The sequence below is a fragment of the Salmo salar genome, chromosome 18 (assembly GCF_965601325.2).
Source record: "Salmo salar chromosome 18, fSalSal1, whole genome shotgun sequence".
Lineage (NCBI taxonomy): Eukaryota > Metazoa > Chordata > Actinopteri > Salmoniformes > Salmonidae > Salmo > Salmo salar.
The window spans coordinates 95580717-95608114 of NC_138308.1; the positions used below are offsets into that span (position 1 = coordinate 95580717).

At 49.5% G+C, this 27398-nt stretch overlaps 1 protein-coding gene across 3 annotated transcripts in view; it reads right to left on the minus strand.

Annotated features, from left to right (window-relative positions):
* Positions 1 to 8667: 8667 nt before the first annotated feature.
* Positions 8668 to 27398, minus strand: part of LOC145850291 (uncharacterized) — a 33648-nt gene continuing 14917 nt past the window's right edge. For 2 of the 3 annotated variants that reach the window (XM_082965348.1, XM_082965349.1), the window contains 13 exons: positions 26432 to 26682; positions 24057 to 24200; positions 19941 to 20098; positions 17342 to 17510; positions 16698 to 16841; positions 16237 to 16365; positions 16023 to 16061; positions 15602 to 15730; positions 13166 to 13323; positions 10476 to 11496; positions 9865 to 10068; positions 9678 to 9734; positions 8668 to 9493 (listed from right to left, as the gene is read on the minus strand). In XM_082965348.1, coding sequence (XP_082821474.1) covers positions 8963 to 9493; positions 9678 to 9734; positions 9865 to 10068; positions 10476 to 11496; positions 13166 to 13323; positions 15602 to 15730; positions 16023 to 16061; positions 16237 to 16365; positions 16698 to 16841; positions 17342 to 17510; positions 19941 to 20098; positions 24057 to 24200; positions 26432 to 26682 — 3134 coding nt within the window. In that variant the 3' untranslated portion in view covers positions 8668 to 8962. The remainder of the gene's footprint in view (positions 9494 to 9677; positions 9735 to 9864; positions 10069 to 10475; positions 11497 to 13165; positions 13324 to 15601; positions 15731 to 16022; positions 16062 to 16236; positions 16366 to 16697; positions 16842 to 17341; positions 17511 to 19940; positions 20099 to 24056; positions 24201 to 26431; positions 26683 to 27398) is intronic. The other variant, XM_082965350.1, reaches the window with a different exon arrangement.

Sequence of the window (27398 nt, forward strand, 5' to 3'; positions counted from 1 at the left end):
GAGAGATAGAGAGAGAGGGGGATAGAGAGAGAGGAGGGGGAGAGAGGGGGGATAGAGAGAGAGAGAGGGGGGATAGAGAGAGAGAGAGGGGGATAGAGAGAGCGGGATAGAGGGATAGAGAGGGAAAGAGAGCGAGAGAGAAAGAGGGAAAGAGAGGGTGATAGAGAGAGAGGGGGGGATAAAGAAAGAGGGATAGAGAGGGTGATAGAGAGAGAGAGAGGGGGGATAGAGAGAGCGGGATAGAGGGAAAGAGAGGGTGATAGAGAGAGAGGGGGGGATAAAGAAAGAGGGATAGAGAGGGTGATAGAGAGAGAGAGAGGGGGGATAGAGAGAGCGGGATAGAGGGAAAGAGAGGGTGATAGAGAGAGAGGGGTGATAGAGAGAGAGGGGGGATAAAGAGAGAGGGGGGATAAAGAGAGAGGGGGATAGAGAGAGAGAGGGGATAAAGAAAGAGGGATAGAGAGGGTGATAGAGAGAGAAGGAGGGGGTGAAAGGTACAGGGTATTAGCCATTGGGTTAGTCTCCCCACATCGCTGTCCTACAGGGCTGGTTATTTACAGGCCTAATAATGAAATCAGTCAATTCCCATGTATCAAACTAACAGGTCTAAAAATATACCGTCTAATTTAGATTATTCCCCCCCAGTCCCTAACTAACTGGTATAGTGATGTTAACCTGCATGTTCTGATAGTGCTGTAGACTGCTGCAGTGGGTCTTCTTGGCTGTGTGTTCACTCCCATAGAACAGAGAACACAGCTTACAGAAGAACCCAGTCTTAGGAACCACAAAGTCCTGGCCTGGAGAGGAGAGAGAGGAGGGTCAGTTAAACCTGATGAGAAATGAAGTGTGTCTGTCGGTGAGCGTGTGTCTGTCAGTATCACCTATAGGGTTGTTAGGGGTGAAGGGAGGCAGTTTGAAGTCTGTGATCAGAGGAGACTCAGAACGACAACGTTTTAATTCAGGCTCCTCTTCCTCCTCTCTTCTCTGTTTACTGTCTTCTAGAGAGAGAGAGAGAGAGAGAGAGAGAGAGAGAGGGAGATAAGAGAGAAAGATGGAGAGAGAGAGGGAGATAAGAGAGAGAGAGACCGATGGGAGAGAGAGACAGATGGAGAGAAAGAGAGATGTGGATAGAGTCAGGAAGAACAAAGCGATGGGAGAAAACAGATTAATTTTGGCAGCAAGAAGACAGAGTCCAGATATAGAAACATGTCATTATGTTCCTATCAAACACAGGTCTTCATGACCAAGTGGGCATTAGGGACATCCAGGGAGGACTTGGTAATCATACCGCTGGAAACACCACAGATGCCAGCCAAGGAAAAAGATGAAAAACACGACACGTAACGATTGAAAAATAAAACTTCTCCAGGGGAAGTGGCCCTCGGCATTACGAGGCTGGCTGGTGTCTCATTAACTACTGAACACATCTAATGCTCTCCAGTCCATCTGGTCTTCTCTCTCTACCTTGTAGTGTTGTGGAGTCAGTAGAAGTCTTTCCAACAGTCTCCTGTTTCCCCTCCAGACTCTGGCTCTCAGGGGGGTCAGTCTGCCTCTCCTGCCCAGCTGAGGAGGCCTCCAGGCTGGGTTGGTCTGCCGGGGTATCAGCCTTCGTCTCTTTCTCCTGGAGGTCTGGGACTGAGGCAGCTGGTTGGGCGTCCACCTCTGAGGTCACAGCGACTTGGAGCAATGAGGAGGGAGCGTCGACGGAAGCTGTGTCAGTGGGAGGAGTAATATCTGCCCGAGGCTCCTCCTCTTCCTTGTCTTTAACGCTCACCTTCTTCGCTTTCACTGATTTCCTGGCTGTGGCGGAGAGAAGATGAAGAAATACATCTGCAACATTATAACTCAATTCCTGTGTGTCTCTGAGTGTGTGTGTGTCCCTCTCTCTTACCAGAGGTCTGTCGGGCCCTCTTCCTCCCCCTGGGTCCTCTCCTTGTGGCAACAGCCTCCTCTTCCTCCTCCTCTCCCACTTCATCCACGGTCACAAAGTCCATTCTCCTGATTTCCTCCATGCCCCTGCCGTCATCCTCTGCACCAGGAGACCCTGTAGAATCAGCTAGAGGAGAGAAATGGTTTAGAGCACGAGAGGACACCCCACTTCTGTCCCGATACACCCTTCTATTCTGACCCACACCCTTTCCGACCGACCGACAGACAGACCTGTGTTGTCAGCTTGCTGGATCTGCGCTGGTTCAGGACTCTTGTTCTGCTCTTCCTGCTCCATCTCATTATCCTCCCCATCACCTCCAGCCTCATCCAGGGTTACCAGAGTCTGATAGGAGAGAGGTTAAAGGGTGTGTGAGTGAGAAAGGGAGAGAGAGAGACGACAGAGAGGAGAGAGACGACAGAGAGGAGAGAGAGAGACGACAGAGAGGAGAGAGAGAGACGACAGAGAGGAGAGAGAGAGACGACAGAGAGGAGAGAGAGAGACGACAGAGAGGAGAGAGAGAGACGACAGAGAGGAGAGAGAGAGACGACAGAGAGGAGAGAGAGAGACGACAGAGAGGAGAGAGAGAGAGACGACAGAGAGAGACGACAGAGAGGAGAGAGAGAGAGACGACAGAGAGGAGAGAGAGAGAGACGACAGAGAGGAGAGAGACGACAGAGAGGAGAGAGAGAGACGACAGAGAGGAGAGAGACGACAGAGAGGAGAGAGAGAGACGACAGAGAGGAGAGAGAGAGAGACGAGAGAGAGAGACGACAGAGAGGAGAGAGAGAGAGACGACAGAGAGGAGAGAGAGAGAGACGACAGAGAGAGAGAGAGACGACAGAGAGGAGAGAGAGAGAGACGACAGAGAGGAGAGAGAGAGACGACAGAGAGGAGAGAGAGAGAGACGACAGAGAGGAGAGAGACGACAGAGAGGAGAGAGAGAGACGACAGAGAGGAGAGAGAGAGACGACAGAGAGGAGAGAGAGAGACGACAGAGAGGAGAGAGAGAGACGACAGAGAGGAGAGAGAGAGACGACAGAGAGGAGAGAGAGACGACAGAGAGGAGAGAGAGAGACGACAGAGAGGAGAGAGAGAGACGACAGAGAGGAGAGAGAGAGACGACAGAGAGGAGAGAGAGAGACGACAGAGGAGAGAGAGAGACGACAGAGGAGAGAGAGAGACGACAGAGAGGAGAGAGAGAGAGACGACAGAGAGGAGAGAGAGAGAGACGACAGAGAGGAGAGAGAGAGAGACGACAGAGAGGAGAGAGAGAGAGACGACAGAGAGGAGAGAGAGAGACGACAGAGAGGAGAGAGAGAGACGACAGAGAGGAGAGAGAGAGACGACAGAGAGGAGAGAGAGAGACGACAGAGAGGAGAGAGAGAGACGACAGAGAGGAGAGAGAGAGACGACAGAGAGGAGAGAGAGAGACGACAGAGAGGAGAGAGAGAGACGACAGAGAGGAGAGAGAGAGACGACAGAGAGGAGAGAGAGAGACGACAGAGAGGAGAGAGAGAGACGACAGAGAGGAGAGAGAGAGACGACAGAGAGGAGAGAGAGAGACGACAGAGAGGAGAGAGAGAGACGACAGAGAGGAGAGAGAGAGACGACAGAGAGGAGAGAGAGAGACGACAGAGAGGAGAGAGAGAGACGACAGAGAGGAGAGAGAGAGACGACAGAGAGGAGAGAGAGAGAGACGACAGAGAGGAGAGAGAGAGAGACGACAGAGAGGAGAGAGAGAGAGACGACAGAGAGGAGAGAGAGAGAGACGACAGAGAGGAGAGAGAGAGAGACGACAGAGAGGAGAGAGAGAGACGACAGAGAGGAGAGAGAGAGACGACAGAGAGGGAGAGAGAGAGACGACAGAGAGGGAGAGAGAGAGACGACAGAGAGGAGAGAGAGAGACGACGACAGGAGAGGAGACGCAGAGAGAGACGACAGAGACGAGAGAGGAGAGAGACGACAGAGAGGGAGAGAGACGCAGAGACGACAGAGAGGAGAGAGAGAGACGACAGAGAGGAGAGAGAGAGCGACGAGAGGAGAGAGAGAGACGACGAGAGGGAGAGAGAGACGACGAGAGGAGAGAGAGAGACGACAGAGAGGAGAGAGAGACGACGACGAGAGGAGCGCAGAGGAGAGAGACGACAGAGAGGAGAGAGAGAGACGACAGAGAGGAGAGGAGAGAGACGACAGAGAGGAGAGAGAGAGACGACAGAGGGAGAGAGACGACAGAGAGGAGAGAGAGACGACAGAGAGGAGAGAGACGACAGAGAGGAGAGAGACGACAGAGAGGAGAGAGACGACAGAGAGGAGAGAGACGACAGAGAGAGAGAGAGAGACGACAGAGAGAGAGAGAGAGACGACAGAGAGGAGAGAGAGAGACGACAGAGAGGAGAGACGACGGAGAGGAGAGACGACGGAGAGGAGAGACGACGGAGAGGAGAGACGACGGAGAGGAGAGACGACGGAGAGGAGAGAGACGACGGAGAGGAGAGAGAGACGACGGAGAGGAGAGAGAGACGACGGAGAGGAGAGAGAGACGACAGAGGAGAGAGACGACAGAGGAGAGAGACGACAGAGGAGAGAGACGACAGAGGAGAGAGACGACAGAGGAGAGAGACGACAGAGAGGAGAGAGAGAGACGACAGAGAGGAGAGAGAGAGACGACAGAGAGGAGAGAGAGAGACGACAGAGAGGAGAGAGAGAGACGACAGAGAGGAGAGAGAGAGACGACAGAGAGGAGAGAGAGAGAGACGACAGAGAGGAGAGAGAGAGAGACGACAGAGAGGAGAGAGAGAGAGACGACAGAGAGGAGAGAGAGAGAGACGACAGAGAGGAGAGAGAGAGAGACGACAGAGAGGAGAGAGAGAGAGACGACAGAGGAGAGAGAGAGACGACAGAGGAGAGAGAGAGACGACAGAGAGGAGAGAGACGACAGAGAGAGAGAGAGACGACAGAGAGGAGAGAGAGAGAGACGACAGAGGAGAGAGAGAGACGACAGAGAGGAGAGAGACGACAGAGAGGAGAGAGACGACAGAGAGGAGAGAGAGACGACAGAGAGGAGAGAGAGAGAGACGACAGAGAGGAGAGAGAGAGAGACGACAGAGAGGAGAGAGAGAGAGACGACAGAGAGGAGAGAGAGAGAGACGACAGAGAGGAGAGAGAGAGAGACGACAGAGAGGAGAGAGAGACGACAGAGAGGAGAGAGAGAGACGACAGAGAGGAGAGAGAGACGACAGAGAGGAGAGAGAGAGACGACAGAGAGGAGAGAGAGAGACGACAGAGAGGAGAGAGAGAGACGACAGAGAGGAGAGAGAGAGACGACAGAGAGGAGAGAGAGAGACGACAGAGAGGAGAGAGAGAGACGACAGAGAGGAGAGAGCGACGACAGAGAGGAGAGAGAGAGAGACGACAAGAGAGGAGAGACGACAGAGAGGAGAGACGACAGAGAGGAGAGAGAGACGACAGAGAGGAGAGAGAGAGACGACAGAGAGGAGAGAGAGAGACGACAGAGAGGAGAGAGAGAGAGACGACGGAGAGGAGAGACGACGGAGAGGAGAGACGACGGAGGAGAGACGACAGAGAGGAGAGAGACGACAGAGAGGAGAGAGAGAGACGACAGTGGAGAGAGAGAGACGACGGAGAGGAGAGAGAGAGACGACGGAGAGGAGAGAGAGAGACGACAGAGAGGAGAGAGAGAGACGACAGAGAGGAGAGAGAGAGACGACAGAGAGGAGAGAGAGACGACAGAGAGGAGAGAGAGACGACAGAGAGGAGAGAGAGACGACGGAGAGGAGAGAGAGAGAAGACGGAGAGGAGAGAGAGAGAAGACGGAGAGGAGAGAGAGAGACGACGGAGAGGAGAGAGAGAGACGACAGAGAGGAGAGAGAGAGAGACGACAGAGAGGAGAGAGAGAGACGACGGAGAGGAGAGAGAGAGAAGACGGAGAGGAGAGAGAGAGACGACAGAGAGGAGAGAGAGACGACAGAGAGGAGAGAGAGACGACAGTGGAGAGAGAGAGAGACGACAGAGAGGAGAGAGAGAGACGACAGAGGAGAGAGAGAGACGACAGAGAGGAGAGAGAGAGACGACAGAGAGGAGAGAGAGAGACGACAGAGAGGAGAGAGAGAGACGACAGAGAGGAGAGAGAGACGACAGAGGAGAGAGACGACAGAGAGGAGAGAGAGAGAGACGACAGAGAGGAGAGAGAGACGACAGAGAGGAGAGAGAGACGACAGAGAGGAGAGAGAGACGACAGAGAGGAGAGAGACGACAGAGAGGAGAGAGAGAGACGACAGAGAGGAGAGAGAGAGAGACGACAGAGAGGAGAGAGAGAGAGACGACAGAGAGGAGAGAGAGACGACGGAGAGGAGAGAGAGACGACGGAGAGGAGAGAGAGAGACGACGGAGAGGAGAGAGACGACAGAGAGGAGAGAGAGAGACGACAGAGAGACGACAGAGAGGAGAGAGAGACGACAGAGAGGAGAGAGAGACGACGGAGAGGAGAGAGAGAGACGACGGAGAGGAGAGAGAGAGACGACGGAGAGGAGAGAGAGAGACGACAGAGAGGAGAGAGAGAGAGCGACAGAGAGGAGAGAGAGAGACGACGGAGAGGAGAGAGAGAGAAGACGGAGAGGAGAGAGAGAGACGACAGAGAGGAGAGAGAGACGACAGAGAGGAGAGAGAGACGACAGGGAGAGAGAGAGAGACGACAGAGAGGAGAGAGAGAGACGACAGAGAGAGAGAGAGACGACAGAGGAGAGAGAGAGACGACAGAGGAGAGAGAGAGACGACAGAGAGGAGAGAGAGAGACGACAGAGAGGAGAGAGAGAGACGACAGAGAGGAGAGAGAGAGACGACAGAGAGGAGAGAGAGACGACAGAGAGGAGAGAGAGACGACAGAGAGGAGAGAGAGCGACAGAGAGGAGAGAGAGAGAGACGACAGAGAGGAGAGAGAGACGACAGAGAGGAGAGAGAGACGACAGAGAGGAGAGAGAGAGACGACAGAGAGGAGAGAGAGAGACGACAGAGAGGAGAGAGAGAGAGACGACAGAGAGGAGAGAGAGACGACAGAGAGGAGAGAGAGACGACGGAGAGGAGAGAGAGAGACGACGGAGAGGAGAGAGACGACAGAGAGGAGAGAGAGAGACGACAGAGAGGAGAGAGAGACGACAGAGAGGAGAGAGAGACGACAGAGAGGAGAGAGAGAGAAGACGGAGAGGAGAGAGAGAGACGACGGAGAGGAGAGAGAGAGACGACGGAGAGGAGAGAGAGAGACGACAGAGAGGAGAGAGACGACAGAGAGGAGAGAGAGAGACGACGGAGAGGAGAGAGAGAGAAGACGGAGAGGAGAGAGAGAGACGACAGAGAGGAGAGAGAGACGACAGAGAGGAGAGAGAGACGACAGTGGAGAGAGAGAGAGACGACAGAGAGGAGAGAGAGAGACGACAGAGAGGAGAGAGACGACAGAGGAGAGAGAGAGACGACAGAGAGGAGAGAGACGACAGAGAGGAGAGAGACGACAGAGAGGAGAGAGACGACAGAGAGGAGAGAGACGACAGAGAGGAGAGAGACGACAGAGAGGAGAGAGACGACGGAGAGGAGAGAGACGAGAGAGAGAGACAGAGAGGAGAGAGAGAGACGACAGAGAGGAGAGAGAGAGACGACAGAGAGGAGAGAGAGAGACGACAGAGAGGAGAGAGAGACGACAGAGAGGAGAGAGAGAGAGACGACAGAGAGGAGAGAGAGAGAGACGACAGAGAGGAGAGAGAGACGACAGAGAGGAGAGAGACGACAGAGAGGAGAGAGAGAGACGACAGAGGAGAGAGAGCGGAGAAAGTAATCAGCAGATATTTCCTGACCTCGGGGTTGAAGGTGTCTCCTGATTCGTCCTCCTGGCTGAAGGGGTGTGGCTCCAGGCAAGGCCCCTCCGCTCCTTCATCCTCTCCGATCTCATCCAAAGTCACCAAGCCCTCAGTATCCACTCCGACCCTCTCCTCTCTCTCCTCCTCCCTATTCCGTTCCTTCTCTCTACTCCTCCTCCGCCCTTTCTCTCTCTCCTTCCCTCTTTCCTCTCGCTGCTTGTCCTTCACCAGTTTTTGTTTCTTAATAAGTTCTTCCTCTTCGGCGGCGTCATCTGGGTAATCCTCCTCCTCCTCGCTCACCTCATCCAAGGTGACAAGGTTACTTTTTTTCGGGGTACCCCCCTCGGACTCTCCTATTGGGGTTCTGGGTCCCCTCTTATTCTTGCCCTTCTTACCCCCCTTTAGAGGCTTGGAGCCACCTTGACATTTAGTTTCAGTCGTATGGTTGTCCAGAGCTTGGGTCGTTTCCGTCTGATCGTCGACTGAATCTACTATCTGGAACCCCTCCATCTCTCTGGGTAGAGAATCTCTTCGGCCTCGTTGGCCTGCGAGAGAGGAGTCGGCCATGTTGTCTTCAGTGTCTTCTAGAGAGTCGAGGATCTGGAAAGCAGATTCTTCTTCTTCGTTGGAGATCTCTTTGTGTTCCTCTAGAGTAGTTTGAGGCACCTGGGAACCCGTAGAATCGGAGGCTGCAGGCGCCTGGTGACCCAGAGATAGAGATCCAGACTGAGTGTCTTGACTGCCCTCTTCTCCGTCTCTAGGTGTGTCATCGTCCACAGCTTCGTCGAGTACCTGGAAATCACCACCATCATCATCATCAGGTACTTTATCAATAAGTGATTGGGGCACCTGGTGACCCGACACCGTCTCCACCTCTTGTAGTTCCAGGGCCTTGTGAAGGTCTCGCTCCTTGGCTGAGGCAGATGGCTGGGACAGACCAAGCTCCAGGGGACAAGCTCCATTCTGAGCCTCGGTACCCAGAATCGAGGAACCTTTTTCAGCCTGAGTAGTCTCCTCGCTCCCCTCTACCTCTGGAGGTTTTTCAGCTGTAGTCTCCATATCGCTCTCTGACACAGCACTTTTCTCTTCCTTGTTGTCTGTCACTGCAGTGTCCAACACTGACATCTTCTGGTGTGACGACGGTACTACACCCTCCGTGTCAAATCCCTTAGTGACCACTACTTCCTCTTCCGACTGAGACCGAGTCTCCAAGGGAACAGGCTCCGCCTCCGTATCGGCTATGCTGGTGTTGTCGTCGGCGGCTTCCTGGGTTTCTGCGGCTTCGGTTGCTACAACAACAGCAGGCTGCTGCTGACCTGGTCTGGCGTCCAGAGGTGGCTGGTGGTTGAGGTTTAGCTGCTGCCTTTTTTGCTGCAGCTTTTCCTGGAGTCTTCTGAGCAGGGGGGGTAGAGGAGGACGACGTGGGTGTCTCCTTGTGCTCCTGGCTAGATTTCGGACTTGGGGTATCTGGGGTACCCCTCTTGCGTTTGGACGATCGTTTCGACCTTTCCGAGGCCTTATCTTGGGTCTTGTGTGACGAAGATGAGGATGACTGCGGTGGGTCGGTGTTCTCAGCCTCATCCCCTTCCACCTCGTCCACAGTAACAAACTGGTCCATGTTGAACTGGTCCAGATCGAAGGAGTTGGCTTCATCGGGGATGACGTCAGACGTAAAGTCATATCCCGCGTAGCAACTAGTCTGAGGTGAAGAGAGAAAAGGATCTGAATTAATAAATCAAATCAAATCTTCCACAAATTCAACAGAAGTGCTGTAGTTTGAAATCAGATGTATGAGAGTTTGCTACAACAGACTGGAACGGTTCTGGATTCTGTACGGTGTATTTTGAAGAAATGTTGCCGTTTGGAAAGCATCGTCCGCTCACCTTATCTCTAGACCTGCTCCTCGAGGAGCGAGTTGTTCTACAGCTGCGGCCGTGGCTCTGTGGAACCAACAGAAACCTTTAATAGGATCATTTCTAGCTCAGAAATAGAAACAAATCATAAAAGAGATAGAATTGGCATATAGAACATGCATTCGCCATCACGCCTTGCTTTTTCTCCTTCTCCTACCTTGCTCCTCTCCTCTTCTTTCCTCCCCTTCTTCTTGGCGGGGCTGCCGTCCTGTCTGCTGCTCCTGCGGGAGCCAGAAGAGGAGCTAGAGGAGTTACCCTGTCTCGACGTTGGAGGATCCTGCTCCTCCTCGGAAGGAGCCCGGCTGCTTTTATGCCTAGAAGAGTCACTCCGGCCTCTCCCTCCAGAAGCCTGGGTCTTCCCCTGGATGAATTAATTTATTTTATTAGACATTTAAATACATAATGAGTTGCCTCAGAGTACAATACATACATTAAAATATTAGCAGAAGCTAATGAAACAGTATTGCTTCCATCCCTCTCCTCGCCCCTACCTGGGCTCCCTCGAAGCATCGTTACCCATCGCTCCACAAAAGCCGCAGCCCTTGCAGACCAAGGGGAACAACTACTTCCAGGTCTCAGAGCGAGTGACGTCACCGATTGAAACGCTATTAGCGCGCACCCCGCTAACTAGCTAGCCATTTCACACCGGTTACACTAAGGTGCAATGAATCAAGACTGTCGGTGATTCAAATCTGTCAAGGTTTAAATTGTATCTGTCCCTTAAATTCATATTATTATAATAATAATAATAATAATAATAATACATACATTCTTGTGGTCTGGTTGGCCAGATCCTGAAGGGGTCTTCTTCGTGTCGGTGGTCTTTTTAGCTGGTGTGGGATGTTTTTTGTCCGGCTGTGACTTCTTCTCTGGGCGTGGCTCCTCTTTCTTCATCGTCTCTTTCTCCCCAGTCTTCTCTTCTGGCTCAGCCGGGACCTGGTTCTTTTCTCCAGTCGGGGTCTTTTTCTCCGCTGTCTCCCCAGCTGCAGGGCTCTTCTTGTTGGGTAGAGGCTTGGCCTGGATCCCCTCTCCCTGGTTCTGTTCCTGTTCCTCCGCCAGTCTCCCCATACGGTGTTGGTGAACCGCTACCTCCAGGGCCTTGAGGATCTCCTCGGTTACCGGAGGAAAGTCCAGAGGATTGTCTTCGACATTTAACGCTACCGGGACAGGGTCCGGTGTTTGTACCGGTACAAAGGCAGCAACGGTGTCAGAGTCGACGGGATTGTTGGCGACGTCACTAACCAACGTAATGACATCACTGCCCTGTTGTGTGACCGCAGCTAGAACCTTTTCGGGTTCTGCTGCAATCTCATTGGTCGAGGCGACGCCGTCGGTGCTCTGGGTTTCCACGGCGACCTCTTCCTCGGGAGCGGACGCGGCAACCGTAGGTAACGAGGCGGAAACGACGATGTCGACGGTCGCAGTGTCTTCCTTGTTTTGTTTTGCCTCCTCAGTTTTCATCTCTCCATCCTCTTTGGGAGGATGAGCGTTCTTATTCTTCCCATCTTTTTCTACTGTCGAGGAAATCCCACCCTCTTTTCCTCCAGACTCCGCCACCGTTGCCTTTCCGTCGGAATTCATCACCGCGACGTCACTTCCTGGTTGCTTGGCCTCCGCGACGATGACGTCGTCACCCGGTTGCTTGGTAGCCACTGCAACAGGCTGAGAGGATGAGACCGTAGCATTGGTGCTGGTAGTAGTGGTGGTGGTAGCAACAGGTTTAACTGGTGTTGCGACACCTTTAGCTTCAGGTTTCTTGCCTTTGATCGGTTTCTTCTTGGCTTTGGTGCTGAAACGACAGACAAACACGTAGATTATAAAATAAGTGATGTTTACATGCCCAGATCAGTCTAAAAGGTCTCCATTGGAACAGGAGTTGTTCCCTGACGAGGAAAAACAATGGACCCTAATTGTATCCTATGTCCTTAGAAAACAGGACGTCATACAATGCTTGGATTGGATGGATGGACTGACGGATAAAATCTTGGAAGTTAACCTGTCTGGGCTAGGGGGCAGTATTTTCACGGCCGGATAAAAAAACGTACCCGATTTAAACTGGTTACTACTCTTGCCCAGAAACGAGAATATGCATATTATTAGTAGATTTGGATAGAAAACACTCTGAAGTTTCTAAAACTGTTTGAATGGTGTATGTGAGTATAACAGAACTCATATGGCAGGCAAAAACCTGAGAAAATTCCAAGCAGGAAGTGGCCTGTCTGAGAATTTGTAGTTCTTTCGATTCTCTATCGAAACTACAGTATCTCTGGGGTTACATAGCACATTCTAAGGCTTCCATTGGCTCTCTAAAGCCTTCAGAAAGCGGATTGAGGCGTCTCCTGTCTCTGGGCAGAGTATAGTAGCTCAGTGGTCTGCCTGGTGACTAAGAGATTGGATATGCACATTCACGAGACCTCGCTGTTTTTTTCTTTTCCTCTTTGAATGAAAACACTACTGTCCGGTTGGAATATTATCGCTATTTTACGAGAAAAATACCATAAACATTGATTTTAAACAGCGTTTGACATGCTTCGAAGTACGGTAATGGAATATTTAGAATTTTTTTGTCACGAAATGCGCCATGCTCGTGACCCTTATTTACACTTCGGATAGTGTCTTGAATGCACGAACAAAACGCCGCTATTTGGATATAACGATGGATTATTTTGGACCAAACCAACATTTGTTATTGAAGTAGCAGTCCTGGGAGTGCATTCTGACGAAGAACACCAAAGGTAATCAAACTTTTATAATAGTAAATCGGAGTTTTGGTCAGGGCTAAACTTGGTGGGTGTCAAATTAGCTAACCGTGATGGCCGGGCTATCTACTCAGAATATTGCAAAATGTGCTTTCGCCGAAAAGCTATTTTAAAATCTGACACCGCGATTGCATAAAGGAGTTCTGTATCTATAATTCTTAAAATAATTGTTATGTTTTTTTGTGAACGTTTATCGTGAGTAATTTAGTAAATTCACCGGAAGTTTGCGGGGGTATGCTAGTTCTGAACGTCACATGCTAATGTAAAAAGCTGGTTTTCAAATAAATATGAACTTGATTGAACAAAACATGCATGTATTGTATAACATAATGTCCTAGGTGTGTCATCTGATGAAGATCATCAAAGGTTAGTGCTGCATTTAGCTGTGGTTTGGGTTTATGTGACATTATATGCTAGCTTGAAAAATGGGTGTCTGATTATTTCTGTCTGGGTACTCTGCTGACATAATCTAATGTTTCGCTTTCGTTGTAAAGCCTTTTTGAAATCGGACAGTGTGGTTAGATTAACGAGAGTCTTATCTTTAAAATGGTGTAAAATAGCCGTATGTTTGAAAAATTGAAATTATTGCATTTTTGAGGTTTTTGTATTTCGCGCCACACTGTTCCACTGGCTGTTGAATAGAGTGGGACGGTGACGAGCCCATAGAGGTTAATGAAAAGGTTGAGTTAAGATATTTACCTGACAACAGATGTCTTCTGGGCTGGGGGCTGCGGTGGCTGTTTAACCTTGACCAGCATGTTGAACTTCAGAGGGTTGTTCTGAACTACACTGGAGGACTTCTGGAAACGAAGACACACCGCCATCGCCACTGAAGAGGTTTCCATTTCAAAATAGATCTGAGACAGAGAGAGAGAAACATTCATTAAACAACAAATCAATTCATTTGATTTGTTATTTGTGTTGTCGCCTGACTAATCAGAAATGTTTAATAATACAGTCGGAGGTTCCAAGGACCTAATTGGTTACACAGAGCCTTTAGAAAGCATTAGGACCCCTTGACTTTTAACAACAATTTGTTTTGTTACAGCCTTATTATAAAAATGATTTACGTTTTTTTCCCCAACATCAATCTACAAACGATACCCCATAATGACAAAGCAAAAACAGGATTTTTGTTGTTGTTGCTAATTTACAAAAAATAAATATGAAATTTCACATTTACATAAGTATTCAGACCCTTTACTCAGTACTTTGTTGAAGCGCCTTTGGCAGCGATTACAGAATCAAGTCTTCTTGGGTATTACGCTACAAGCTTGGCACACCTGTATTTGGGGAGTTTCTCAATTTCTTCTCTGCAAATCCTCTCAAGCTCTGTCAGGTTGGATGGGGAGCGTCGCTGCAAAGCTATTTTCAGGTCTCTCCGGAGATGTTAGATCAGGTTTAAGTCCGGGTCTGGCTGGTCCATTCAAGGACGTTCAGAGACTTGTCCCGAAGCCACCCCTGCCTTGTCTTGGCTCTGTGCTTAGAGTCATTATCCTTTTGGAAGGTGAACCTTCGCCCCAGTGTGAGGCCCTGAGTGCTCTGGAGCAGGTTTTCATCAAGGATCTCTCTGTACTTTGCTCCGTTCATCTTTCCCTTGATCCTGACTAGTCTCCCAGTCCCTGCCGCTGAAAAACATCCCCACAGCATGATGCTGCCACCACCATGCTTCACTGTAGGGATGGTGCCAGGTTTCCTCCAGACGTGACACTTGGCATTCAGGCCAAAGAGTTCAATCTTGGTTTCATCAGACCAGAGAATCTTGTTTCTCATGGTCTGAGAGTTTATAGGTGACTTTTGGCAAACTCCAAGCAGGCTGTCATGTGCCTTTTACTGAGGAGTGGCTTCCGTCTGACCACTCTACCATAAAGGCCTGATTGGTGGAGTGCTGCAGAGATGGTTGTCCTTCTGGAAGTTTCTCCCATCTCCACAGAGGAACTCTAGAGCTCTGTCAGACTGACCATCGGGTTCTTGGTCACCTCCCTGACCAAGGCTCTTCTCTACCGATTGCTCAGTTTGGCCGGGCAGCCAGCTCTAGGAAGAGTCTTGGTGGTTCCAACCTTCTTCCATTTAAGAATGATGGAGGCCACTGTGTTCTTGGGGACCTTCAATGCTGCAGAAATGTTTTGTTACCCTTCCCAAGATTTGTGCTTCGACACAATCCTGTCTCGGGGCTCTACAGACAATTCCTTCGACCTCATGGCTTGGTTTTTGCTCTGACATGCACTGTCAACTGTGGGACCTTATATAGACAGGTGTGTGCCTTTCCAAATCATGTCCAATCAACTGAATTTACCACAGGTAGACTCCAATCAAGTTGTAGAAACATCAAGGATGATCAAAGGAAACATGATGCACCTGAGCTCAATTTCAAGCCTCATAGCAAAGGGTCTGAATACTTATGTAAATAAGGTTTGTTTTTACATTTTAATAAATTAGCAAAAATTGTAAAAACTTTTTGCTTTTTCATTATGAGGTATTGTGTGTAGACTGCCAAGGATTTTTATTTATTTAATACATTTTAGAATAAGGCTGTAACGTAACAAAATGTGGACAAAGTCAAGGGGTCTGAATACTTTCTGAATGCACTGTATCACATGATACCACTACAGGCCTAAAGTGGTTGGTTCCAGGGATCTAATTGGTTATAATCACATGGTGTTTTGTATGTGTGGCTGTTTAAGTTTTGTATTGGACGTTTATCGTACGACTATGGCTGACCATATTTGACATTTGGGCGATTTCATTTTGAATTCATGTTTTTTAGCACAACGTTCCCAAATGCCCTTTTTATGGTAAGAATCCAGTTATTTTAAATGAGCGATACGTCTCTTTGTGGTCTCGTCTCCTTCTGAGCTGTGTCCACGCTGTGTCCACTTGTCCACCTTTTGTGGTACCGCGAACCACTAGCAGCATTTTAGCCAGATACTGTCACATATGCTGTCTAATCTGTTTTATAAAACGTGGAAGAAGCAACAACAAAAAGACATTTATAAAAAGGAATTAATAACTCGTTCTCATTCTGAGATAATAAGTATCTTTCCTACCCAGGTAGACGACCTGATTTAAACATCGGAACAAAAGTCAACAGGCTACTTCAAACAGCTGCCCAAGGCTTCCGGTGTCTGTCCCTACCATGTTGATCAGAGACAGCGAGTCGAGGTAGGTGCCGAAGCGTTTGACGAGGTCGTGAACCTCCTGGGCCGCTGCGGTCCCTGTGGGGACGTTACTGACGATCAGAAGACGTTCCTTCAACGTTGGGTCCTGTTAACAGACAGAGGGTTATAAAGGGGTTTATTAACAGGTTATAAAGGGGTTATTAAAGCAAGGTATAATTAAGAAATAAGGCCTAAGGGGGGGGGGGGGGGGTGGTATGTGGCCAATATACCACGGCTAAGGGCTGTTCTAAAGCACGATACATCGCAATGCACCACAAACCCCCTGAGGTGCCTTATTGCTATTCTAAACTGGTTACCAACGTCATTAGAGCAGTAAAAATAAATGGTTTGGGGGACACACAACCACGTAAACTTTCTAGTTAAATCTATGAACTTACCTTAGTGGTGAGGCCCTTCAGAGTTGTGTACACACCCTCCTGAAATAGAAAGAACAGACAGCTATGATGACTGGACTGTGTGTGTGTGTGTGTGTGTGTGTGTGTGTGTGTGTGTGTGTGTGTGTGTGTGTATATATATATATATATATATATATATATATATATATATATATATATATATATATATATATATATATATATATCTCTCTGTTACCTGGAGGAGGTTGGTATCAGGGCGGGTCAACGTGAAGGTGAGGGGACAGTCTAGTAGTTTAGGAGGAGACTGTGAGTAGGTCGTCAACATAGCAAAGCTCTTCTCTACTCTCTCCATACGGACTATGGCCTGTTGGGTCAAATACACTCATTACCATGACAACAACAAACACCCAAGTTATAGGACTGGATCAACAATAACACCCAAGTTATAGGACTGGATCAACAATAACACCCAAGTTATAGGACTGGATCAACAATAACACCCAAGTTATAGGACTGGATCAACAATAACACCCAAGTTATAGGACTGGATCAACAATAACAAAAATATGTATTTCAGAGCTGGTGTTCAATCAACCACAGAGAGGGAGAGAAAAGAGGGTGCGAAAGAGAGAGGGAGAAAAGAGGGAGAAGAGAGAGAGAGAGACAGAGACAGAGACAGACAGAGAGCCAACCTACCCATCTCTGGTTGGGCAGAATGAAACAGTTGTAGAGTCCAGGTCTATATCCGTAATTCTTCACCAGAGCCAGAACATCTTCCTCTGTATATCCAGCTTCTGGTAAACCTTCAATCTTCACAAACCTGTGTTTCACAAAGTCAGGCTAAACACGGAAAGGAAGAGAGGGAGAAAGACGGATTAGTTTGTTCCTGACCCCATAGACCCAGGTTGAGGAACCATCTACTGAACGTTATCTATAATATGATTCATGTTTCACGTCTGGTTTTAATGTCGTGAAGCTGAGGACATATTTCCAAATTGCAGCCACAATAAAGTTTTTCTAATTCTAATTACACTGATAAATATCACTTTATTTAAGGGGCAAACGACAGAAAGCATAAGGCACATTTCAAACGGAGATTCAGCCCGGTGTGTGACCTAAACGCCTCAGAAATGTTGTTCCCACCTCCGCCGCCCAGCTTCAGTGACTTGGCATATTGCCTCGGTGGACATGCTCTGACAAAAGCTGCTGGGACTTCGGCCAGTTTACTTCTACCAGCTCGCTACAAGTCCTTAGTGTCTAGAGATCACAGACAATCCCTGGAGTGACACTAGTGCTTTTGTGGGTAAAAAAAGAAAAGAATGAAGAAGCCCAAAACGTACCTGCATAGGATCGAGGGGACTTTTCCCCTTGGACTTGGTATTAGATCCACACACCTTGGGTGTGTTCTTGGTACTGGCAGTTTGCGGTTTAGTTGCGGTCGTTGAAGATTTGGTAGATGTTTTAGTTGACTTGGTGGTGCTGGTCTGGTACTTGGCTGCTGTCGCTGTCCTGAGGGAGGGGAAGAGAGAGAGAGAGAGAGAGAGGGGGGAAGAGAGAGAGAGGGGGGAAGAGAGAGAGAGAGAGAGGGGGGAAGAGAGAGAGAGGGGGGAAGAGAGAGAGAGAGAGAGAGAGGGGGGCAGAGAGAGAGGGGGAGAGAGAGAGAGAGAGAGAGGGGGGCAGAGAGAGAGAGAGAGGGGGCAGAGAGAGAGAGAGAGAGAGAGAGAGAGGGCGCAGAGGGGGAGAGGGGGGCAGAGGGGGAGAGGGGGGCAGAGAGGGAGAGGGGGGCAGAGAGGGAGAGGGGGGCAGAGAGAGAGGGGGGAAGAGAGAGAGAGAGGGGGGAAGAGAGAGAGAGAGAGGGGAAGAGAGAGAGAGAGAGAGGGGAAGAGAGAGAGAGAGAGAGGGGAAGAGAGAGAGAGAGAGAGGGGAAGAGAGAGAGAGAGAGGGGAAGAGAGAGAGAGAGAGGGGAAGAGAGAGAGAGAGGGGAAGAGAGAGAGAGAGAGGGGGAGAGAGAGAGAGAGGGGAAGAGAGAGAGAGAGGGGAAGAGAAAGAGAGAGGGGAAGAGAGAGAGAGAGGGGAAGAGAGAGAGAGGGGAAGAGAGAGAGAGAGAGAGGGGAAGAGAGAGAGGGGAAGAGAGAGTGGAGATTTGTATTTTTGTACCTTAATAAATAAAATGTTGAAAAAGGCCAGTGTTGACATACACCCAACATGTTAGGGAAGGTGCTGACTAATGAGAATATAAACTTAACAGAAAACAATAATATATTGTATTTTATACCCATTTAATGAATGATATCACACTGAATATATAGAGATAACTAATGATATCATAATGAATATATAGAGTTAACCTGTTGGGGATAGGGGGCAGTATTTGCACGGCCGGATACAAAACGTACCCGATTTAATCTGGTTATTACTACTGCCCAGAAACGAGAATATGCATATAATTAGTAGATTTGGATAGAAAACACTCTAAAGTTTCTAAAACTGTTTGAATGGTGTCTGTGAGTATAACAGAACTCATATGGCAGGCCAAAACCTGAGAAGATTCTATACAGGAAGTGCCCTGTCTGACAATTTGTTCTACTTCTAGGGCATCTCTATCGAAAATACAGCATCTCTGCTGTAACGTGACATTTTCTAAGGCTCCCATAGGCTCTCAGAAGGCGCCAGAAAGTGGAATGATGTCTGGGCGAAAAACAGCAGGAGTTTTTGTGAGTGGTCATGCAGGGAACAATGACACTGGAGTGCGCGTCCACGAGACGACTCCATGTTTTTCTTTCAGTCTTTGAACGAATACAACGTCGCCCGGTTGGAATATTATCGCTATTTTACGAGAATTCGCATAACAATTGATTTTAAACAGTGTTTGACATGCTTCGAAGTACGGTAATGGAATATTTTGATTTTTTTTGTCACGAAATGCGGTATTTGGATAAGTATTTCAAATACTTATTTCCCTCATTAAAATGCAAATCATTTTATAACATTTTTGACATGCGTTTTTCTGGATTCTTTTGTTGTTATTCTGTCTCTCACTGTTCAAATAAACCTACTATTAAAATTATAGACTGATCATTTCTTTGTCAGTGGGCAAACGTACAAAATCAGCAGGGGATCAAATACTTTTTTCCCTCACTGTAGATAACTAATGATATAGTGAATATATAGAGTTAACTAATGATATAGTGAATATATAGAGTTAACTAATGATATAGTGAATATATAGAGTTAACTAATGATATAGTGAATATATAGAGTTAACGAATGATATAGTGAATATAGAGTTAACTAATGATATAGTGAATATATAGAGTTAACTAATGATATAGTGAATATATAGAGTTAACTAATGATATAGTGAATATATAGAGTTAACTAATGATATAGTGAATATATAGAGTTAACGAATGATATAGTGAATATATAGAGTTAACGAATGATATAGTGAATATATAGAGTTAATGAATTATATAGTGAATATATAGAGTTAACTAATGATATAGTGAATATATAGAGTTAACTAATGATATAGTGAATATATAGAGTTAACTAATGATATAGTGAATATATAGAGTTAACTAATGATATAGTGAATATATAGAGTTAACTAATGATATAGTGAATATATAGAGTTAACTAATGATATAGTGAATATATAGAGTTAAATAATGATATAGTGAATATATAGAGTTAACTAATGATATAGTGAATATATAGAGTTAAATAATGATATAGTGAATATATAGAGTTAATGAATTATATAGTGAATATATAGAGTTAAATAATGATATAGTGAATATATAGAGTTAATTAATGATATAGTGAATATATAGAGTTAATGAATTATATAGTGAATATATAGAGTTAAATAATGATATAGTGAATATATAGAGTTAATTAATTCTGTAAAGAAATGAGTTGCTCCACAGTTGTTACTTTTCAGCAGTAGACTTCTTGGTCTGGTCCAGTTCCTTTGAGTTCTCCAACAGAGTGTCTTTCTCCATCCGTATGATAACGGTCTGGCCTCTGACGGTCAGCGTCTTACAGCTAGCAAGCTGTCTGGCATCCTCCTCTTTCTCAAACAATACTGACGCCTACAGAGACAGAGAGAGAGAGGGGGGGATGAGAGAGAGAGAGAGAGAGGGGATGGAGAGAGGGGATGGAGAGAGAGAGAGGGGGGGATGAGAGAGTGGGGGGACGGAGAGAGAGAGAGGGGGGATGAGAGAGAGAGAGGGGGGATGGAGAGAGAGGGGAGAGAGAGAGGGATGAGAGAGTGGGGGGACGGAGAGAGAGAGAGGGGGACAGAGAGAGAGAGAGGGGGGATGAGAGAGAGAGAGGGGGGGATGAGAGAGTGGGGGGACGGAGAGAGAGAGACAGAGAGAGAGAGAGAGAGGGGGACAGAGAGAGAGAGAGGAGATGGAGAGAGAGGGGACGGAGAGAGAGAGGGGATGGAGAGAGAGAGAGGGGGATGGAGAGAGAGAGAGGGGGATGGAGAGAGAGAGAGGGGATGGAGAGAGAGAGAGGGGATGGAGAGAGAGAGAGGGGGATGGAGAGAGAGAGAGGGGGATGGAGAGAGAGAGAGGGGATGGAGAGAGAGAGAGGGGATGGAGAGAGAGAGAGGGGGATGGAGAGAGAGAGAGGGGGAGGATGAGAGAGAGGTGGGGGGGAGGATGAGAGAGAGGTGGGGGGGAGGATGAGAGAGAGAGGGGGGGAATGGAGAGAGATGGGGGGAGGATGAGAGAGAGGGGGATGGAGAGAGAGAGGGGGATGGAGAGAGAGAGGGGGATGGAGAGAGAGGGGGGAATGGAGAGAGAGAGAGGGGGGGATGGAGAGAGAGAGAGGGGGGATGGAGAGAGAGAGAGGGGGGGATGGAGAGAGAGAGAGGGGGGGATGGAGAGAGAGAGAGAGAGAGGGGGATGGAGAGAGAGAGGGGGGGATGGAGAGAGAGAGAGGGGGATGGAGAGAGAGAGAGGGGGATGGAGAGAGAGAGAGGGGGATGGAGAGAGAGAGAGAGGGGGATGGAGAGAGAGAGGGGGGGATGGAGAGAGAGAGAGAGGGGGATGGAGAGAGAGAGGGGGGGATGGAGAGAGAGAGAGGGGGATGGAGAGAGAGAGAGAGAGGGATGGAGAGAGAGAGAGAGGGATGGAGAGAGAGAGAGAGAGGGGGATGGAGAGAGAGAGAGAGAGGGGGATGGAGAGAGAGAGAGGGGGATGGAGAGAGAGAGAGAGAGAGGGGGATGGAGAGAGAGAGAGAGAGAGGGGGATGGAGAGAGAGGGGGATGGAGAGAGAGGGGGATGGAGAGAGAGAGAGGGGGATGGAGAGAGAGAGAGGGGGATGGAGAGAGAGAGAGGGGGATGGAGAGAGAGAGGGGGATGGAGAGAGAGAGGGGGATGGAGAGAGAGAGGGGGATGGAGAGAGAGAGAGAGGGGGATGGAGAGAGAGAGAGAGGGGGATGGAGAGAGAGAGAGGGGGATGGAGAGAGAGAGAGAGGGGGATGGAGAGAGAGGGGGATGGAGAGAGAGGGGGATGGAGAGAGAGGGGGATGGAGAGAGAGAGGGGGATGGAGAGAGAGAGGGGGATGGAGAGAGAGAGGGGGATGGAGAGAGAGAGAGGGGATGGAGAGAGAGGGGATGGAGAGAGAGAGAGAGGGGATGGAGAGAGAGAGAGGGGATGGAGAGAGAGAGAGGGGATGGAGAGAGAGAGAGGGGATGGAGAGAGAGAGAGGGGATGGAGAGAGAGAGAGGGGGATGGAGAGAGAGAAAGGGGATGGAGAGAGAGAGAGGGGATGGAGAGAGAGAAAGGGGGATGGAGAGAGAGAAAGGGGATGGAGAGAGAGAGTGGGGATGGAGAGAGAGAAAGGGGGATGGAGAGAGAGAAAGGGGATGGAGAGAGAGAAAGGGGGATGGAGAGAGAGAGAGGGGGATGGAGAGAGGGAGAAAGGAATAGAGAGGGGATGGAGAGAGAGAGAGTTTATTAGACAATTTAAAAAATAAACGTAAACAAATATGGAGCGACGAAGAGAGGGACCGGCTGGGACCGAGCCAGAGAGGGACCGGCTGGGACCGGGCCAGAGAGGGACCGAGCCAGAGAGGGACCGGCTGGGACCGAGCCAGAGAGGGACCGGCTGGGACCGAGCCAGAGAGGGACCGGCTGGGACCGGGCCAGAGAGGGACCGAGCCAGAGAGGGACCGAGCCAGAGAGGGACCGGGCCAGAGAGGGACCAGCTGGGACCGAGCCAGAGAGGGACCGGGCCAGAGAGGGACCGGGCCAGAGAGGGACCGGGCCAGAGAGGGACCGAGCCAGAGAGGGACCGGCTGGGACCGAGCCAGAGAGGGACCGGGCCAGAGAGGGACCGGGCCAGAGAGGGACCGGCCAGAGAGGGACCGGCTGGGACCGAGCCAGAGAGGGACCGGGCCAGAGAGGGACCGGCTGGGACCGAGCCAGAGAGGGACCGGGCCAGAGAGGGACCGGCTGGGACCGAGCCAGAGAGGGACCGAGCCAGAGAGGGACCGGCCAGAGAGGGACCGGCCAGAGAGGGACCGGCTGGGACCGAGCCAGAGAGGGACCGGGCCAGAGAGGGACCGGGCCAGAGAGGGCCCGGCCAGAGAGGGACCGGCTGGGACCGAGCCAGAGAGGGACCGGGCCAGAGAGGGACCGGCTGGGACCGAGCCAGAGAGGGACCGGGCCAGAGAGGGACCGGGCCAGAGAGGGACCGGCTGGGACCGAGCCAGAGAGGGACCGGGCCAGAGAGGGACCGGCTGGGACCGAGCCAGAGAGGGACCGAGCCAGAGAGGGACCGGGCCAGAGAGGGACCGAGCCAGAGAGGGACCGGGCCAGAGAGGGACCGGGCCAGAGAGGGACCGGGCCAGAGAGGGACCGGCCAGAGAGGGACCGAGCCAGAGAGGGACCGGGCCAGAGAGGTATTTGTGGTTGATTAGCTGTGTCTAAGTAACAGAGTCCAGTTCTAATGACCACCTTGTGGGGTCTGGGGTTCATTATAAATACCATCATTTACACATGATGAGGCGCGGGGGCTGGGGGTCTGGGGTTCATTATAAATACCATCATTTACACATGAGGCGCGGGGGCTGGGGGTCTGGTGTACGATCTGAGCAAAATGACAAATCTGGATTTGGCTAGTAGGTGATAAGTCTGTTGGAATTATATATTAGGAAAAACCAGGTGGAATGGGGTACTCTCCATTGAAATAGAGATAATACCAGGTGGAATGGGGTACTCTCCATTGAAATAGAGACAACAGGTGGAATGGGGTACTCTCCATTGAAATAGAGATAATACCAGGTGGAATGGGGGACTCTCCATTGAAATAGAGACAATACCAGGTGGAATGGGGTACTCTCCATTGAAATAGACACAATACCAGGTGGAATGGGGTACTCTCCATTGAAATAGAGATAATAACAGGTGGAATGGGGGACTCTCCATTGAAATAGAGTCAATAACAGGTGGAATGGGGTACTCTCCATTGAAATAGAGATAATACCAGGTGGAATGGGGTACTCTCCATTGAAATAGAGACAATACCAGGTGGAATGGGGTATTCTCCATTGAAATAGAGACAATACCAGGTGGAATGGGGTACTCTCCATTGAAATAGAGACAATACCAGGTGGAATGGGGTACTCTCCATTGAAATAGAGACAATAACAGGTGGAATGGGGTACTCTCCATTGAAATAGAGACAATAACAGGTGGAATGGGGTACTCTCCATTGAAATAGAGACAATAACAGGTGGAATGGGGTACTCTCCATTGAAATAGAGATAATACCAGGTGGAATGGGGTACTCTCCATTGAAATAGAGTCAATACCAGGTGGAATGGGGTACTCTCCATTGAAATAGAGACAATACCAGGTGGAATGGGGTACTCTCCATTGAAATAGAGACAATACCAGGTGGAATGGGGTACTCTCCATTGAAATAGAGTCAATACCAGGTGGAATGGGGTACTCTCCATTGAAATAGAGACAATAACAGGTGGAATGGGGTACTCTCCATTGAAATAGAGACAATAAAGACGGGTAATGTACCTCCTGTATGGCCTTGAGTAGGATGACATTGTTGATCTTTCCGAAGGGTTCTACAGCCTTGACCACCTCATCATGAGATGTGTGCTGAGGGATATTCATCAGTCTCAACAGAGCAGAGGTCCCTGGGCCTCGCTTCTTCTTAGTCTAGAGAAAACAGGAGGAGGGAGAGAGAGAGAGATGAGAGCGAGGACAGGAGGAGAAAGAAAGAAAACAGGAGGAGAGAGAGAAAGAGAGGAGAGAGAGAGAACAGGAGGAGAGAGAGAGAGAGAGGACAGGGGGAGAAACAGAGAAAGAAAGAGAGGACAGGGGGAGAGAGAGAAAGAGAGGAGAGAAAGAGAGAGAGGACAGGGGGAGAGAGAGAAAGAGAGGAGAGAGAGAAAGAGAGGACAGGGGGAGAGAAAGAGGAGAGAGAGCAAGAGAGGAGAGAGAGGACAGGGGGAGAGAGAGAAAGAGAGAAGAGAGAGAAAGAGGACAGGGGGAGAGAGCGATAGAGAGGGGGGGGGAGAGAGCGATAGAGAGGGGGGGAAGAGAGAGGACAGGGGGGGGAAGAGAGAGGACAGGGGGGGAAGAGAGAGGACAGGGGGGGAAGAGAGAGGACAGAAGGTGTAGTTTGTTAGTGTTTGTAGAACAGAAGAAGAAGCAGTCACTCCTAACTACTAACGATTAATAAGAAGAAGAAGCAGTCACTCCTAACTACTAACGATTAATAAGAAGAAGAAGCAGTCACTCCTAACTACTAACGATTAATAAGAAGAAGAAGCAGTCACTCCTAACTACTAACGATTAATAAGAAGAAGAAGCAGTCACTCCTAACTACTAACGATTAATAAGAAGAAGAAGCAGTCACTCCTAACTACTAACGATTAATAAGAAGAAGAAGCAGTCACTCCTAACTACTAACGATTAATAAGAAGAAGAAGCAGTCACTCCTAACTACTAACGATTAATAAGAAGAAGAAGCAGTCACTCCTAACTACTAACGATTAATAAGAAGAAGAAGCAGTCACTCCTAACTACTAACGATTAATAAGAAGAAGAAGCAGTCACTCCTAACTACTAACGATTAATAAGAAGAAGAAGCAGTCACTCCTAACTACTAACGATTAATAAGAAGAAGAAGCAGTCACTCCTAACTACTAACGATTAATAAGAAGAAGAAGCAGTCACTCCTAACTACTAACGATTAATAAGAAGAAGAAGCAGTCACTCCTAACTACTAACGATTAATAAGAAGAAGAAGCAGTCACTCCTAACTACTAACGATTAATAAGAAGAAGAAGCAGACATTCACACACTTAGATATATACATTTCTCCCTGCATGCCTTGCTCCATCTTCTTTGGCATTGAGTCCCACAGACAGCGGGTGATGGTTGAACAGTATCACGAATGAATGGCAGCTAAGCATCGATCCAGTTGATCAGACAGGTGTCGGGTCTCCTCCCCTGGGTCTCACGCGTAGGGAACTTTTTTTAGGATCCGTACAACATTTCAGGAGTTGAGTTCTGAAGGGTCTCCCGTCCCGATGTTTTTTTATCTTCTTCAGAAAAGACTGTTCTTGTAGAAAAGCTGGTTCATGTTTTCCAGGAATAGATGTTTTCTGAAGGCTCTCTGGGAAAAGGTATGAATTCTTTATATTTACTCTGCTGCCAGCAGACGTTCATACTGGAGTGAAATCTGGCCCGCCAGTAACCCCGCCCGCCAGGCATTAACCGCGCCCGCCAGGCAGTAACCCCGCCCGCCAGGCAGTAACCCCGCCCGCCGGCCAGTAACCCCGCCCGCCAGGCAGTAACCCCGCCCGCCAGGCAGGTAAACTGGGGATCGTAGTCTGCCACGGTGTAGGACTTCTTTAAAACTTTGAAAGCTGATTTTAGCGTTGTGACAAAGCACATCTGCACCAAAAGCATCCAAAAAACATCTTCAGACCTTCTTCACTGCATCAACGAGGGGCAGTGCTTCCGTTATGTTAGTAGATGGTCATGTTTAGAGCTACAGCCTAGAGAGAAGATAATACTGGCCATTCTATGGCTGGGGGGGAGTGAATATAGCAGATAAGAGCCTTGTAGGACATCCACCATACTGGCCATTCTATGGCTGGGGGGGGGAGGGGGGGAGTGAATATAGCAGATAAGAGCCTTGTAGGACATCCACCATACTGGCCATTCTATGGCTGGGGGGGGGGAGTGAATATAGCAGATAAGAGCCTTGTAGGACATCCACCATACTGGCCATTCTATGGCTGGGGGGGGGGTGAATATAGCAGATAAGAGCCTTGTAGGACATCCACCACAATGACAACATTTATCATCAGCTCTCTATTGTCCCTGCTAGTGTTCTTAACAGTTTAATTTAAAAATCTGGAGGACAAAATACACACCTTGGAAGAAGCGGAGCTGGATGATTTGGAGGGAGTGGATGGAGAAGAGGATTTTCTGGTTGATGACCTTCCAGATCCTAGCTTGTTTCCGGACTTGGACATTCCCGTTTCAGTTTTCCGAGAGGCACCTCCCTTCGAGGAGGAAGAGGAGGCGGCGGCTCCCTTCTTCTTGGCGAGCTCTGCCAGGAGCGCGGGGGCGAGGGACTGCATCATAACTTCTAGACTGGTGTTCTCAGTCAGGGAGAGGCCAGCTGGAAATACAAAAGGATGGTTCAAAGAGAGGCCAGCTGGAAGGGGAGGGAGAGACATGGATTACAGAGAGAGGCCAGCTGGAAGGGGAGGGGGAGACATGGGTTACAGAGAGAGGCCAGCTGGAAGGGGAGGAGGAGACATGGGTTACAGAGAGAGGCCAGCTGGAAGGGGAGGGAGAGACATGGATTACAGAGAGAGGCCAGCTGGAAGGGGAGGGGGAGACATGGGTTACAGAGAGAGGCCAGCTGGAAGGGGAGGAGGAGACATGGGTTACAGAGAGAGGCCAGCTGGAAGGGGAGGAGGAGACATGGGTTACAGAGAGAGGCCAGCTGGAAGGGGAGGAGGAGACATGGGTTACAGAGAGAGGCCAGCCAGAGAGAGACCAGCTGGAAGGGGAGGAGGAGACATGGGTTACAGAGAGAGGCCAGCTGGAAGGGGAGGAGGAGACATGGGTTACAGAGAGAGGCCAGCCAGAGAGAGGCCAGCTGGAAGGGGAGGAGGAGACATGGGTTACAGAGAGAGGCCAGCTGGAAGAGGAGGGAGAGACCTGGGTTACAGAGAGAGGCCAGCTGGAAGGGGGAGACATGGGTTACAGAGAGAGTCCGGCTGGAAGGGGAGGAGGAGACATGGATTACAGAGAGAGGCCAGCTGGAAGGGGAGGGGGAGACATGGATTACAGAGAGAGGCCAGCTGGAAGGGGAGGGGGAGACATGGA